This window comes from Drosophila sechellia, chromosome 2L (genome assembly GCF_004382195.2).
Source record: "Drosophila sechellia strain sech25 chromosome 2L, ASM438219v1, whole genome shotgun sequence".
NCBI lineage: Eukaryota > Metazoa > Arthropoda > Insecta > Diptera > Drosophilidae > Drosophila > Drosophila sechellia.
In genome coordinates, this window is record NC_045949.1 from 14,629,323 (window position 1) to 14,645,657 (window position 16,335).

Genomic DNA, 16,335 nt, shown 5'->3' on the forward strand with positions numbered 1-16,335 from the left:
TCCAACAGCACTGGCAACAAAAACAAAGACATAAAGATGCCGAGGCATATAAATTTAGTTGTTATCTAAATAAGAACAAACTGTTATCTGCCCATATGAATAAGGGTATGTGAGGATCTCTAATGAAGTTTAGGCCAACAATATTTGCAAATTTCAACGAGATGCCTACCATACGCAGTTTTCCTAATCCTTAATTTTAAAGGAAAACCATAATATTGGTTTTGAATGATTGATTATCTGATCATAATTTGATTTCTTTTCTGTGGGACATCGAAGTCTTATATAAATGAGCAAGTTTAAAAGAATGTTCGTGAGATTTCGCAAGCCTGCCCCAACAGAAGAATTTTTTCAAAAACACAAACATTTGGGCGCACATTTATGTGTATATGGCTACGTGCCGATCATAAAGTTTATTTGCGCCAACGTAGCAACAAACACAAAACCGTAAGGACGGTACAAAGCACCGTCAATTGCTATAACGTGAGCAAAAACAAACAAATAAAAAATAATATTCTAAAACATAAAATATGAGCCGGCAAAGTATGTGTGCGGCATAAAAAATATAATCATATTACGCCTATACATATACACACAGCCGTATGCAAAAGCACACAAACGTACTTTTTTCTTTGGGCGTAACCGAAACTGTTCGGCGGAGGCGTGGCAACCTCTTTCAGATTGAAGTAAAGAAAATATTCATATTTTAAGAAATGAAAAGCAAAGAAATGCTATTACGTGTTGCCCTTGGAAACAGGAAAAAAAAAAAGAGGAACAGAACGGAGGGCGAAAAATGTTGACTGTGGCATACGTGGCGGATACGTAACGCCAGTGAGTTCGATTCGTTTTCCCTATCCGGCACTTTTGTTTCACACTTTACGATGTCCGCAGTACTTCCCCAGTTGGTTATTTCAGTGCTGTTGACTACGAATTAATGTGGCTTAAAGTGGAAATTACAATTATTGGGAGATTTTGTTCATCCTGCAGGTGAAATCTGTGGGCGGCGAAACCATTTCGGGTACCCAGTTTCAGGTCTCCACTTTAGGTCTACGTTGCAAAGTTATTTTTTATTTATTTTTATTGAAACGGGGCCACAGCTAAAGTCCTTCATTTAATTTAAGCGACTGCCATACATTTTGTTAGCCCACATATTTCATTTGTGCCTGTGGAACCCCTCCTGGCCACCACGAACGCTACAGTGTTTTGGCCCTTTGGCAAATTATTCACAATTTGTCATTTGTCTTTGATTTATTTGCATTTTAAAGGCTTTCAACGGCAGCGATGGCGACGGCGACATCGCCGCCGTAATAAATTTCGTCCTGGTCTGGTTCCCGAACCAGGCCCAGGACTGTCTACCTTTTGGTAGCTGTCGGCAATTCCTTTGCCTGCCCCCCCGATTTCTTTCTTTTCCCTTTTGGTTTCTTCGGTTTTTGCCCAGCGCTTCCTTCGGGAAGCCTTCATTTGCCACTTCCATTTCACTCATACTTTAGACTTAAGCACAATTTGTAATACTTACAAACGACATTCAATTTCCACATGGTCTCCAAATACAGGCCATTCACATTTGGATTTTCCGCACGGCATGTTATCGATTTGCCATCGTCGTCTGTGGTCGGCACAAAGCTCAGCTCGGAGCGTGTCGAGTTCTTTGATATGTCGTCCTGCAAACAAAAAATAACAAGAAAATAAGGGAAATCACAAAAAATATAAGAAAATGTTGCTGCATTAATTAAGTTTTCCCGCCACCCAGTGCCTAAGACCCTGGCTAAGACCTTGAGGCAAAGTTGGGCGTTTTTTGCGTGCAAATTTGTCGAAATATTTTATGTTTGCAATTTAAAATTTATTGGAATGTTTGTTCGGGTTTTATGTGTGCTCCACGTGTGGGTGGTTGTCTTCGTGAGTGTGTGTGTGCTTTTGGGGTATTATAAATTTAAAGGCAGACAGGGACACCAACAAAAGGCGTCACACAATTAGTCGATGCTCCAACCGCCGCCATATAGTTGGTATGGCATGGCCATAAAGTGTTTTTCCCCCATCCCTCGCCATGTGGCTCGCTTTGTTAGCACTTTACACATGGCTCAAATCGCTCCAAGGCAAGGCATTTGCCATTTGGTGGGGTGTTAAAGTGCTGGCAGTTAGCGGGAATATAAATCCTTGTCTTTAGGGGCGAAATATGATCGATTGGATTTAATTCGAAACAATTTGGGGTCATTTTACAGGGTTGAATATAGCGTGACGATTTCAACACTCTAAGAAATATAACAAATGTAACCAAAGCCTAATGGCCTGAATTGAGTAGGCGAAATTACAATTCACATAAAAAATAAATTTTGCCGTGGTATATAGCTTAACTTGTTAATTAGTCAGTAAATAGGATTTTTTTAGAACCTTAGGCGTTTTAAGAACCTCCATTAACTGTATCAGTGAAATATTGAAAAAATTTCCATTTTTTAACATGCTCGTTCCCTTTGCACAGGCTATTTCAATTCATGGGCCAAACTTCTCAATTAGACCGTCTGCGGGGCTTTGATTAATGCCCGAGGCTTCCACAGCTAAAACATTCCGCCTGAGCCCACCCACAACCTGGCAAAAGGGGGCAGACACAGACATATATTAGAAGCCCCAAAGTAGGGTACGAAAAGGCATGTAAAACATGTGGGATGTGGCAGAACCGAGGACATCGGACGGCGGCATATGGGCAGAGGAATCGGGACCTGTGCCGCATTACGGCAACTTTATGCTACATGAAAACTACTGAAAAACATTTCCGGTCTTTAAAACATTGGTTGGCCCAGGAGCTGGCCAAAACGGCAAAGCAATCAGCGTGTATGCATATAAGCGGATAGACATGGACATAAACAACAGCCCAGACCGTAGAAGCCCAGGTTAGGATATAGCTAACCAGGACTCGACTCGGCTCGACTCAGCTCGAGGTCCCGACACGCAAAAATGAATTGCAACAAAATTGCGCCAAAACTCCCATAAATTTGTCCAAAGTTGAAGAGAAAAAAAGCAAAGGAAGAAAACAACAAACAGAAAAACTCGTTTTCAGTACCAATGTTTTGGGATACCCTAACAAATGTGTTTAATTCTTTAAGAAAAATCGCTAAGTATATGTATCCCTTTGAAAAAGGTCTTATATATGCTAAAGATAATTAATACTTTACAATAACTAAATGAGAAATAAATAAAAACGGTAAATGCAAAGCTAAAATAATAATTTTTAGAAGTATTATAAATATCTTTTAGCCATGTTTAGAAGACTTAAGCAAAATAACTTTAAAAACTAGGGTGAAACCTGAACCAGTTTAGTTTGCCGGACTGCAAGCAGTCCGTTGAAAGGGTACAAACAAAAAAAGAAAAGTGGGTGGGCCAAAGCAAAATGCAAAGCGGACTAGAATCGTTTGTGTATTGTGGAGTTTATATCACATTATCTGTGTTTATTCTAACCAAGTTGTGGGGTTGGCTGGGGGGCACTGGACTAGGACCCAGCTGCGAGTGTGAACCACGCCCAGGGACAACAAGTGGGTGGTGGTCTGTAGTTCAGGTTTTGGTTCTGGTTCTGTCTGTTTCTGCACTATGATATCCAACCGACTGTGGACAGGGTACGAGGGTGGGTCAGGAGTTACGAGCTCCGTTTGTTTGGCATGACTGTGCAAACACAATAAGTTATCGAGCTGAACGTGAGTCAGTCAACAGCAGCATGGAACCGGAGGCAGGGACAGAAACAGCCAACTAGCTGCGTCAATTGCGGTCACTCCACTCCATGGAAAGTCCCTTCATAGCTATACATGCATCCATATATATATATATATATATATATATATATACTCCCACTAACCTTTGTGCGTCGTAATTGCCGTTTTCCCTTGTACCAGGTGATGATGGCATTTGGCCGAGAGCCGGAGGATTCGCAGGACACCTCGTAGCGCCGATCGGCAATCATCGAGCTGGGTGGCTCCAGGATTTTCACAACCAAAGGCTTCACTGTAATTGGACAGGAAGAACATTCAATTCAATGCAATTGTAATTAAAACTGTTTACCATAATATTTCATGGTCTCATAATTGCAGTTCGTTTTGTAAGGCAATCATTTTGGACCCCCATTCCCGTTTTCTTCGTACAAAGCTAGGGCTGTGTGCTCTGTGCCCCACAGTATCAACAACAATTTGTGTCTATTACGACTCGACAGCTCTCAAGTGCTGCACTTCCTGGCAGGATTATGACTTTGTCCGGCCTTCCGATGCCGTGTCTGCTGCTCGTTGATGACTGGACTCCTTGAGCTCCTGCCGCATTGTGTTCCACCTGGATTGGTTGGATGGATGGAGTGAACCGAGGCCACGGGCTTCTGCGAACACGAGTGCCTGACATTCGAGAGTTGACGCCCCCCATCGACTATGTTGTTTTCTCGTCAGTTGGCATATAATTATTTAATGGCCCTTATAATGCTACATTTAGCATTATGGAAAGTGTGCGTTGGCCGGAAAGTCATGCTAAAGGTTTGGCCGTTTGAAATTTTGAATTTTCTTTAGCAGAAGGCTTTTAAATTAGAACCTACATACATATTTATAAGCAAATCGATTATATATATAAATCCGAAATTGGAAAATGTAGTTTATCAAAATATACAAAAATATAGGTAAAGTTTTATGGAACAGGTAAACAGGTAAATAATCTTTTGAGTACATCCTATCTTTTAGGTATTCAAGATATTGGTGCCAAGGTATTTCACAGGATAGTGGCTTTCAGTCCAATTTTCCGACTTTTAACAAATGTATTAGGTCAAAAATCAACGCGACTTACAGTGCATATCCAGTATGAAGCTCTTCTCCTTGGGTTTATCTAATTGCGTATTCAGTGCCTGACATGTGAATACGGAATTCAAATCGTTGCGCTGCACCGATGGCCACAACAGACGGTTCTCGATAACATCGCCGGAATTGTGCTCGTTTTGATTGTCGACAAGCAGTCCATTTACAAGCCAACGGACTTGCGGTTGCGGCCGACCTATTGGGATACCAAAGACAAAACAAAAAGAAAGGGGGACAAGAAGTTAGTAAGCTGGTTGTAAAAACGAAAAATGGTGCAAATTAAAAAGTCAAGCTTGAAAAAATACCACAAGCCAAGCCGGAGCCAAAAAGTAGTGCAACCCAAAAGCAGAGCACAGACTTTGTGATATTTTCATTTGCAGCACTTTTTCTTTGCTTTTTTGCCGGTCAAAGCTTTTAAGGAAATTAACAGGAAATTGTCTAGCCGAGCATACGGATATGGCTCGTATGGATGTATGTGGGTGTGGGTGTGTGTGTGTGTGTGGGCGAGTGTGTTTCTCTTGTGTATGTATGTGTGTATCGGGGTATTGGGGTTAAGTTCGTCTTTTGTAGTCAGTCAGCTTAACTTACCGCCCACCACACGACAAGTGATAACGATATCATCGCCCTCCTGCTTGGGCCCCAATTGAGTCCCATTCAGCTGACGACCCCAACGGTCCAGGATGATTGGCTGCTCCGGAAGTACTAAGGACAAACAGGATGGTAGGAAAAAACAACACAGATGGATGGGTTTTTCAATGGCACTCGAATCTCATGAATACAATTCGAATTTCGAATGCTTTATTTTATGGGCAACACTCACTTATTACTGACAAATTGAAACGGAAACTTTGCGTTTGACTGGTGCGAAAATCCACACGACAGCGGTAAATACCCTGATCATGTCGCTTGATATCCTGCAAAAATTGTAAGTTATTATTTGTGGTTTTTGTGCTTTGATGCTAGTGAGTAAACGGGGAATTAGCATGCACACAGTCAACCAGAAAGCCTGGCTTCCCAACCGTATAATTTTCAATTATTGCATGACACTTGAGCTTTTGCGGTTTTCCCTCGAGTGGCCTTCAAATGCCAGAATAGAAGTTGTCGTTTGTCACTTTTTCACAAGAGTCCTTATGGGCCTTTTCAATACCTGTGTAGTTTTCAATATATGCAATTTTTCAGCATATTGTTCTCTCAGGAGTTTTGCTCTTTTTACTCGAATTAATTCACTTATTTAATAATTCAATTGAGCGAGGAAGGACGCCTTCCATTATTTTGTGATTCTCTGCTGGTATTTTTCCTTGTTGCTTAAAATTGAATCTTAAAATCTATGGGTGTTAATCCGCTTCTCTAAATATAATATTGCAGAACTGATTCAGATTTTACGCACATTCAATGCGGATTATTTGTTGACATTTTTCTGAGATGCAATCATCAGGTAAGGAGAATTTTATAAATTCCATTTATTCATTCTTCTGGTAATAGTTCATATTTGAATTTTAAATAAATGCGAATCGAATTATAGATTTAATTTTTAACCGCTTCCCAAGAGCTACTATTCTTAGTTGGTACAGTTACGATTGATTGGATCAAGTTATTCATGCGTAAACTATTAATTACAAAATTCGTGAACAGATGACACCCATTGGAAATACTTATTCGTCCATTTAGTTTGATTCTCGATGCGTGAGCAGACTCTGTGACCTGCTTCACTTCGATTTGAATATGACTCTTTGAAAGCGAACACCATGAAGGGCTATTGATTATATGAGAAGTAGATAGCACCCGTCCCTTATATATCCTAGACTCCTGTGTTTGCTGCCCGCTCATAAATTGCGTCAAGTTAATTGGCTTGCAATTGAAACGCAATTAAAATTCATTTATAAGCTCAGCCCCAAAGCCACTCCCCACACTCTCAGACCAATTTTAGCACATAATTCATAAATAACAATTTTTGCAAAGACTCCTTACATTTCGCTCACCCTGCTAAACATTGCGAGGACTTTTCGCCTGGCGGATTTATGGTGGCCGCCTCTTCGTGTGCATTTCACATTCATTTCGAAATGCAGCTCGTTAACGGAGTCCCCGAAAACCCCCATATTTCCCACCAAGCTGGCTGTTTATTGCTTAACTCACTTAAGACCTTAACTAAGTTGGCCTTTAAAAAGTCAAATGCCAGGGCAGAGACAAGCCCAGGGCAAGGAAATCCAAGGCGAGACGATGCGATACGACGAATTGAAGTAGCAAACACATTGCATAAGGACGAAGTACGTTGCGATGTATGTTTGTTGGCATGTATGTATGTATGTATCTATGTATTGCATGACAGAAACGCTAAATCAAGTTATCTGTAAACATGCAAGACATTAATAAACATTTCGCGTGCGCCAGGCAATTTAACAACTTTTGATATCTAAATTTGTTTTTCACATTCCATTCAGCTCCTCGACTCTTCTTGGCCATGTTTGCGCCATTGCTGCTTCCGCTAGTTGGTTGATTCTCTGTTTTTGGCCAAATCTGTGCTTCTCCTTTTTTTGATGTTTTTCGTACGCATTTCAGATTTTCATTAACTGTATAACACTCAACTGTATAACACTAACTGTATAACGCTTCGTTGGAATTGTATCTCAAATTGCATTTGTCTGGCCAAAAATGGAAGACTTTAAGCCGAATTGTGCGATGCAAAATGAAACATTCACTTCCGATTTGTGTATATATTTGTATTATATCAGGCCACTTTGTGTTATTCCTATTCCTTTTTTTCTGCCTTAATTTTTTCATTTTCTGGTTGGACATTTATTTATTTAAAATGCGCATTTATGCTAACAGTTTTTCTATAGGCAAATAAGCATGACCAGTGGCCCAAAAAAAAGCCTGCAGAGAATGCATCTTTTCAGGTGCATTTCGATTGAATGCATTATTTAATTCCAGGTAATTTGAAATGTTAAATCCCCGCATTTATTTCATTATCAAGCAACTGAGCCAAATTAATGGGTACGGATTCACGATTCCCACGGGAAAATCTCACCTTTATTTCCAAGGTTGCTGGCTGCGAGTCAAAATGGAATTTGGCACGTGAGCCAAAAACCTCCGGGGCTGACCAATGTCGGGGCTGCTCCCGGCTCTCCTTATCGCGCACATCGAAGCTGTGGATGGTGGTAGAGAAAAAAAACAGAGAAAAGAGATGAAAAACACACAAACACATTAAATAACATGAAGCCTTGAAAAATGCCCCGCCCATGCCCCATTAATATTTAATGTGGGCGGGCAATGCGAATTAAATCAAGCCCCAAAATTTCGTCCAGCTCGGAAATTAATGAAATCCATAGCCAATATAATTCAACCGAGAGGCTCCTGCCCGCGTTTTCCACACGCCTCTGAACTTTTCGCACGAAAATTAGCGTAATTTATTTTGGTTTGCTCATTAGGCTGGGTGGAAAATGCGATGGCGAACGGCGTTTGTGTGTAAGGCCTTGCCAAATGCAATTTATGTGCTGCAGATAAAAATTCATTTTTTTTGTTTTGCTTTTCAGGCATTTTGCTCCTCAAATTGTTCTGCAGATTTAAGCCAGCATTGCATTTAATGGGCTAAGTTTATGCCTCCTGAGAGTTCACAACTTTCCAAGTACTTCGGTATTTAAAAGACAATATTACCTTGGAATGAGAACCGTTGAAAATACAAACAAAAAATGCAAATAAAAAGAAGACATAGTTAAGTAGGGCTATTTTTCTTAATTAAAGCCTTTGTTAACTTTTTAAAACAAATAAATAAACATGATAAAAAGAGCACTGTCGGCTAAAATGGACACGCACTTGCAACGATTTTCAGTTGTGTTTATAGTCACTTTAAGCAAATAACTTTAAATGTAAATAATTAAAATACGTGAAATATTTGCAACATTACGTTGGTTTGCATTTAATTTCATTAAAGCCAACTCTGTCAATTAACGTTTTTCGTTCCGGCCAGTTCGGTTCGGGAAAAAATTCGTATCCTCAAATTTCAAACCAGACTGAGGTCTCTCAATCAGAAGAGGTCCTTTTCAGCCACTCTGACCCGCTGTCTCCCTCTTTCTCTCCCTCTCTCTCTCTTTCTGTGCTTTCTGAATGGCTCTTTCGCTTTCTACCAAATTGTTGCAACTGCTGTTGCCATTCCAGCTGCGATTGCAGCCACTTTCGAATATTTCTGCGGCGAGCTGAGCGTTAAGCGCCCTTTTGTATGCAACACACAATAATTTATGCGGGAAGCCGTCGAACTTGCACTCGTTGCAAATGCAACAACTTAATTGCGCCACGGCCAGCAGCCGACTCAAGAGCGGAATGAGGGCCAAAACGCGCCCCCCTCCCTTCCTCCACTGCCAGCGTTAACCCAAATTTTAATCGCTGCTTTTTTTTATTTCTCGTCGTCCTTTGCGACGCCGTTTTAATTAAAAACTAAAAAACAGTTGCACTTTGCTTAAATGGCAGCAGAAGCGCGACAGAAGGAGAGCGTGTGCGAAAGCGAAATTGCAAAGCGAGTGCCCAAGTTAATAATAGTTCCACGGGAGCCTATGCAGCAAATGTTTATGCCTAAATAGTACGCAACGAACTGGGCTGCCAGTGACGCGACTGCATGCAAATTGAGTGTAATAAAAATGCACCGGCGGCACCAGGAGGCGTTGCTGGGAACTAAGAAACAGGACGACGAGAACGGAACAGGATGTAAAGTGCGCAGACTGATTGAATTTGGGAATACCCTGAAGGATAAGCGAGTTGCCGTTGCGGCGAAAGTAGGAAATCGAATTCATGTGGGCTGAAGTCTTCGAAAGTAAATTAAATTTTAGCACAGTAAACTATTTCAAATGGGTTAGATTAACTTTTATGGTTCTATCAAAATTGTATTTTAGAGTGGCATTATGGTTGTTATTTTATGGGTTTCCTAAACATAGAGTAATAAATTATCCAACCCCATTCAAATAAATTTAAACCGCTGCCAGACAGCCTAAGATACCCTAAGCGAAGGCAAAAGCAATTATGTAGAAAAAAAAATCTATGGTTGACAACCAAAGGGAGCAACGTGGCGTGAAATGCCGTGAATGCAATTAGAAGTTAACACAGTGCAGGTTCTCAGCCAAGGGCCGTCAATTACGGTCACTTTATTAAGGACCCGACTTTGGTTGACTTGCGATCTGACCTGCGTTTACTTGGCAATTTTACCGTAATTTAATCGACGTTCTACTTGAATATTTTCACCGGCACATAATTCCTGTGGTTTGTCATGGCCCGAGGTTAATCACTCTAAATTAGGTAAACATAATTAAGTTAATACCCAGGCGCAGACAGAGGAAAAACAAAAGTCAAACACAAAAAAAAAAAGAAAAACGAGGGGAAAAAATTAAACAAAAACAGGGGACGCTAAGCTAAATCACACATCCTTCAAACGCACACTGACAATCAAGCACACACACACACACACACACGTACGGGCATACTTAAAGAGGGGGAAATCATAGCATACTTATGTGCGCCAGCGCCCCAAATGATTTAAAAAAGGTACCAACTCTCGAGACTCTCGTTTGCATTTAATTATATATGTGCCCAGGCCGAGACAATGGTCCAATTGAGATGTCGTCCTCTAGGACTCACCTATAGAGCGGTATGCCGGCATTATCGCGGAACCAGAGCACCATATACACATTATCCAGTGGCTCTGTGATGGGACAGGGCAGCGACACCGATTTTCCCTCGACGGAATCAATGTCCTTCGTTTTCACTGCGGTTCCGGGCAAATTATGTTGTCACGATTTTTGGTCGGTTTATTTTTTTTTCGGTATGCGGTTGGTCATCGTGAGCAGCAGCAACATCAACATCATCAGCGTCGTTATGAAAATAGAAAATAAATGCGTAAAATTTGTTAATTAAATGCTCCATTTTTCCCAACTTTTCCCCATCATATGCGTGGCTGCGTCGTTGCGAGTAAAGCTTTTAGCAATTAAATGTTGATGGCGGCTTAATTCCTACGTAATTACAAATGCGTAAATTTGAGCCGCCCTTTACGGCCCCAAACATTCCGCACCCATTGGCTTAGCAACAGCCTGCGGGCGGCCATGTTTATTTATTATGCATGTGCAAATGCGTGCACCAATGTTTTTTCCTCTTTGGATTCGACAGGCTTTTAGGCCCTTTTATAGGATCAAAACTTGCAAAGCTCAACAAGCAAAGTTAAAGTTTACTTTGGATGGTGGAAAAAAAAAAACACCAGCGAAATTAAAGCAAATAAGCAAATGCCATTATAGTAATTAATTTTATCATTACAAACAAATAAAGTACCTAACTATTTTCGATTAAAAAGGACATAGTCTATATAATAATTAATGCCCGAGGATTGTGCTTAACAAATGGCGCAAAAAAACGAAAATGTCAAATTTTTAACAAACGAAACGTTTTAAGAACTAGTTGACATATCACTGCATTTATTTATCTCGCTAAGTCAGCAGAAATTTAATTGTTTCTCTCTTAAATTCCCCTATTTTATGGCTCTATGCGGCATTTTAGCTGCAACAACATTTTGGCATTGAATCAAGCCACACAAAAGCGGCAAAAACAACAATAGCTGTCACATGTGCTGCGGCTTTTGCTGCTTTTCTTGTTGTTGCCGCTGTCGCGCGTCATCTCGTATCAAATGTGTATAGATAAAAGTATATATAAATATAAATAAAAATGTCTGCGCTGAAAATATTTCGCATCGTATCAAAAGCAAAAGAGGCCATAAAAAATCGCTGTAACATCCTTCACAAACGCCTTCCCCACATCCCGCTAAGCCTATCCCTTCCCGTTCCTCTTTGCCTTCTCCATTGACTTTATGTGTAAATATGAAAAAATGTCATTTTATTGCCACAATGCGTCGAAATTTTGTGAAAATTTATTGCGCATACGCAACGTTGTACAATAAATATGCGCTTAAATGCCCCCAAAATGTACGGGCATGGCTTTGGGTGTGAGATGGTGTGGGTGTGGATGTGTGTGTGCTTCGGTGTGTGTGTATGTTTTATGCTTTCTCTGTTTGCTTAGCACTGCGGCACAGCATCACAACCAGCAGCGCTTCAATTCAAAATACTTGAAAATCATAAAACATGGGGCAGCTCTGAAGAATGTCAACGCTCATGGCAAATTGCTACAAGATCGTAGCAAAATTTTAAACCATTTTTGTTTCGTATTGAAAACGCTTGCCCAATGCAAATTTTAATATTTCAAATCGACTCAAAGTTGCATTCATAAACATTCCCTAAGGAGACAAAACCAAAGCAGTGTTATTCTCAATTCTTTTAGAATTAAATACTAAATAAAGATTTTATTCACATAACACTAAAACCAACACCAACAACTAGTTTATTATGGTTATTTTTGTCAAATTTAATGTGAGGGACTTTTAAAGTTGATGCTGGCAAGAAAAACTAAATATTTTTATTTTAAAAACTAAAGTTCTTTGAATTTGGATTAATGTCCAGAAAGCACGCACTTCTGAACTACTTAAATAAGGAAGATGTGTTCCAAAGAGATAAAAAAAAGAGTTTTAGAAAAATTTAACACCATTTTTACGGTGCCATTAGTCTGGCAATCCGAACTGCTTGCATTCCAATGCATGTTCTAGGTGATGGTGCATCAAAGGAATGGCAAGGCGAAATGCATATAGTTGGATGCATTGCTAAAAGACTGGAAACTGCTCAACCCTTCTCTCGCCAATTTCAAAATTTTGTCTGCTTGGCTCTCGCCTTTTTTGGCTGCATTTTTGTGTAGCCTTTGGTTTTGGCCTTCACTTAACTACAGCAGCCAGCTCGACAGCTCGTGCATGTTAAAAGCTATTTAAATATGCTCTCTTTGAATGCCTTGATTGGCTTACTTGGGCTCTCTCGCATCTCGGGATGCCATTCCCCCTGACCTCTGACCCCTCTAACCTACCCGGCTCTTTTGGCTTGACTGGCGTTCGGTTTGCGTTTGCGTTTGCTTTTGGCTTGCCTTGACTTGGCTGCTGACAAAAATGGAAAGAAAGCCAAATGAAATAACAACGAACGTAGATGGAGAAGTGAAGTGCTGGAGCTGCATAACCTTTTTGCATGAATTAACCCCATAACGACCAATGAGCATTGACGGCTAAAGTGATTTTGCTTATCGAGATCAAAGAAAGCGATTACCAAAGCCATTTGCAGGAACATTTGCGAAAAAACTGGCATGCGCTCTAAAAGCAAGCTCTTTAAGACAAATTCCTTATAGTAAAAAGAAGTGTTTAAAATGGTTTTACTTGACTCACTAGAACAAGGTTTTATACATATTACTTTTATTATTTACATATTTGTATATAAATCTTAGCTTATATTATACAATTCCTTACACATAGAAAATTTTAAAATTTTGTTGTTTCTTGCAAGCAGCCATTTCATTATCTAGCTATTAAAAAATTGATAATATTTACCCAATTGCCATTAATATAGAATCATTTAAGACTTCATTGGCAAACACAAATTTATGTAAATTGAGCTTTAGCTGACATCTGTCAGCTTGCAGCATTTCGTTGCACTTTGTAACCTCAGCTCTTGCCATTAAAATCTGGCTAGTCTAGGGTTAAGCTAACCTCAATCAGTATCAGCTACCGCACACGCAGGACACCCACACACTGGCATAGTCAGTAGACACAACAACCACTACAATGCCACGCCCCATCACACACCACACCGCCCACTGCCACGCCCATTGGCAACACCCGCACTCAGAAGCTTTCTGGTGATGCAATTTCAAATGCAAAACTTTAATGGAATTTTGTGCTGGCTGTGTGCATGTGTGACAATAGTTTTGCACAACTTGACGCTCCCGCAACTTTTATGTCAAATGCATTTCGCACATATTTTGTTGCATATTTCGAAGTGCAGGGGCGGGGAGAGCAGAACTAGGCACGAGGATTAACTTCTTGTGATCCAGTCTAATTGATATTTAACAAGGAGTCTCCAGTCGCCCAGTTATTTCTAGTCATACAGACATAATTGTCGAAGGACCTCGAGCCCAGCAATTACCTACGATGGTAAACTTAACCATGACGCAACTAACTGCCTCTACTTTCTCCAACTGTACAGTTTATTAATTTCTTTTTTTTTTTTGCCATGTTCGGTGACATTAACACGTCACCAGACTGAAACTCAGCGAGATGGAAGGTAGTTGTTTGCTGTGGCATTTTTCGATTAATCGTCGGCCTCATTAGTGGTGAAATTTTTTATTATGACCCATGGGGATTGAAGGCACTTGCAGTAGAAGCGGGTGTGGGCATGAAATTTATATCCAAGCGTTTTTTCGTTGGCGAAGGGTAAAAGGTTATATGTAAATATCAAATGAGCTTTGGTGGCTTATATAAATAGAGTGATCTAGAGCGTTAAATAAATATAATTAACATTATAAGCTAGGCATACAAATAAAAATAGCAGTATTTTTTAGTTGTTTTTTCACACACTAAAATGGCAAATAATATTAATCATAACCTGAATCCTTATATATCATAAATATTTAAAATAACGCTTCAAATTCTGATGTACGCAGTAAAGGCTTTAAAATAAATTCCTTTAAATTTCCCTTACTTGTTTTCCCCACAGCCTAATGAGCAACTTCCGACCACTTCTGTGTGCATGTCGGTTGACTTTTTGAGCCGCTTTCCCGACTGCATCCCGTGGTCGGCATTATAAAAATTACGAGCATTATGGTTGGGCATTAAGTACGCTGCTGGAAATTAACGTGCATCGTGTGTGTCCTGCGGTCAGGCAGTCAGTGGCAATCCTTTACGCCGAATTCCACTGTTTCTGGGCATCGCCAATCCCTCTCTCTACGCAAATGAATGTTTGTTGTGACCTTTTTCATTAAGTTGGATTATCTGAGGGGATTGCTGATATTTTGCTCTTCCAATACCCTAACCGTCTGTGACCCACTGACTTGCTCATGATTCTCAACCGTAGCAAACGCTGTTTTGCAAAACTAAAATGCGAGGCAATAAAAAGGATGAATGGCAGACAGCCAGACAGAAGCAAGGAATAAAATGGTTTGCTTTTATTATATTATATTTTGAATTTAATCGAATTGAAATTTAGGCAGGACAAAGAATAACGACAAATTGGCAGACAGCCAACATGAAAAAAATTTAAATAAATTTGCCAAAGGAAAGAGGGACAAAAAATCAACGCTATCAGCTAAAAATATTCAAATCTAGTGATATTTTGACATAAAATTCAATTAAACTTTGCAAAAACCTTTTATTGGATTTGTGGCCAAAAATGCAAATCGAAGTTGCTGCCGAGGTATTCGATTAAGAATTGGAATATTTACGGTTTAACATGAATAACAATCAAATAATATTTTCTGGGCAATGCGCCTATACTAGATAAAAATAACAAAAAATCACTTAAAAGCTGAGTTTACATGATTCGATTTATATTTAATTAAAAGCAAACATTTTCTGTTATGATATTGTATGACAATATTTCTGCACATTTATGTCTAGAGGGGCAGAACCCAATAAGCCAAAAGACAAGAGTGCTTTCTCAGTTTCTCTTCGGATATATCACAATAATCATCAAAAATCAGAGCCAGAAAAACTAGCCGATAGCAAATGGAATACGAATGCACTTTCGAAAAATGCTTTAAATAAATTCAGCAGGATACGACTGTTAAATAGAAAATGTTGCAGCATCCACATCAATTTTGGCCAAAGTGAAAATGGAATCAATTCCAATCGGTGCAGCAATAACTGACCGTATCCAATAAAATCAATATAGGGAACAGGGGGCAACATCTGCATAAACAGCAGCAGGAGCAGAATCCCCAGAAGCAAAAGAAGCAATCGGGGCAAACAACTAAGCCCAGTTTTATAATAAAGTAACAGAAATCTGTTGGATCGCCTTCACCAGCCCCCCTCTGGCTTTTTGACCTGACCTGGACCTACAACTTTGAAACAAGGCTTTGGGGTTTCCTGTTGTTGGATAGTTGTGGGCAAATCCAGTCACTTGTCTGCAGAGGCGACAGGGGCGTTTTCAATTTTATGCTAAACGCTGGCAATGGGGCATTTCTGGCGGCATAGTGCGGCCAGAAAGTTCAGAGGTGCTGACCATGTTGGGGGCAAAAAACCATAGCGAATATTGAATTTGTTTTAAATGGCAGGCATAATGAGAGGAGGAGTTGGGAAAAAGTTTCCGTTGTCTATTTCCCCCACGAACAGCCAAGCAGCAAAGTCCTGGGGTTCAACAAGGTCCTGGTTGCGGCCAGAACAGGGCAAGCCAAGCCAGGACGAGCAATTTATGGCTCCTAGGTGTGCTTTCAATGATACCAAAATTTAAATATAATTTGTTTGGTTGACTTTTGTCATGTGAATCGGAAAAAGAAAAGATAATGTTTAATGGCACATTTATTAGATATTGGGGGAAACTTTTTCCCTTACCCAAAATCGCAGCTAAATACTTCAATTTAATTTCCAATGCAAACGATTAGTAAGGCTTAACTAAATCTGTGATAAAGAATTTATGCT

At 40.0% G+C, this 16,335-nt stretch overlaps 1 protein-coding gene across 1 annotated transcript in view; it reads right to left on the bottom strand.

Annotated features, from left to right (window-relative positions):
* Nucleotides 1-16,335, bottom strand: part of LOC6611317 (neural cell adhesion molecule 1) — a 64,620-nt gene that overhangs the window by 23,473 nt on the left and 24,812 nt on the right. The window contains exons 3-9 of the mRNA XM_032723169.1: nucleotides 10,428-10,554; nucleotides 7,834-7,951; nucleotides 5,629-5,722; nucleotides 5,397-5,510; nucleotides 4,801-5,004; nucleotides 3,839-3,984; nucleotides 1,514-1,658 (exon numbers count right to left, since the gene is read on the bottom strand). Coding sequence (XP_032579060.1) covers nucleotides 1,514-1,658; nucleotides 3,839-3,984; nucleotides 4,801-5,004; nucleotides 5,397-5,510; nucleotides 5,629-5,722; nucleotides 7,834-7,951; nucleotides 10,428-10,554 — 948 coding nt within the window. The remainder of the gene's footprint in view (nucleotides 1-1,513; nucleotides 1,659-3,838; nucleotides 3,985-4,800; nucleotides 5,005-5,396; nucleotides 5,511-5,628; nucleotides 5,723-7,833; nucleotides 7,952-10,427; nucleotides 10,555-16,335) is intronic.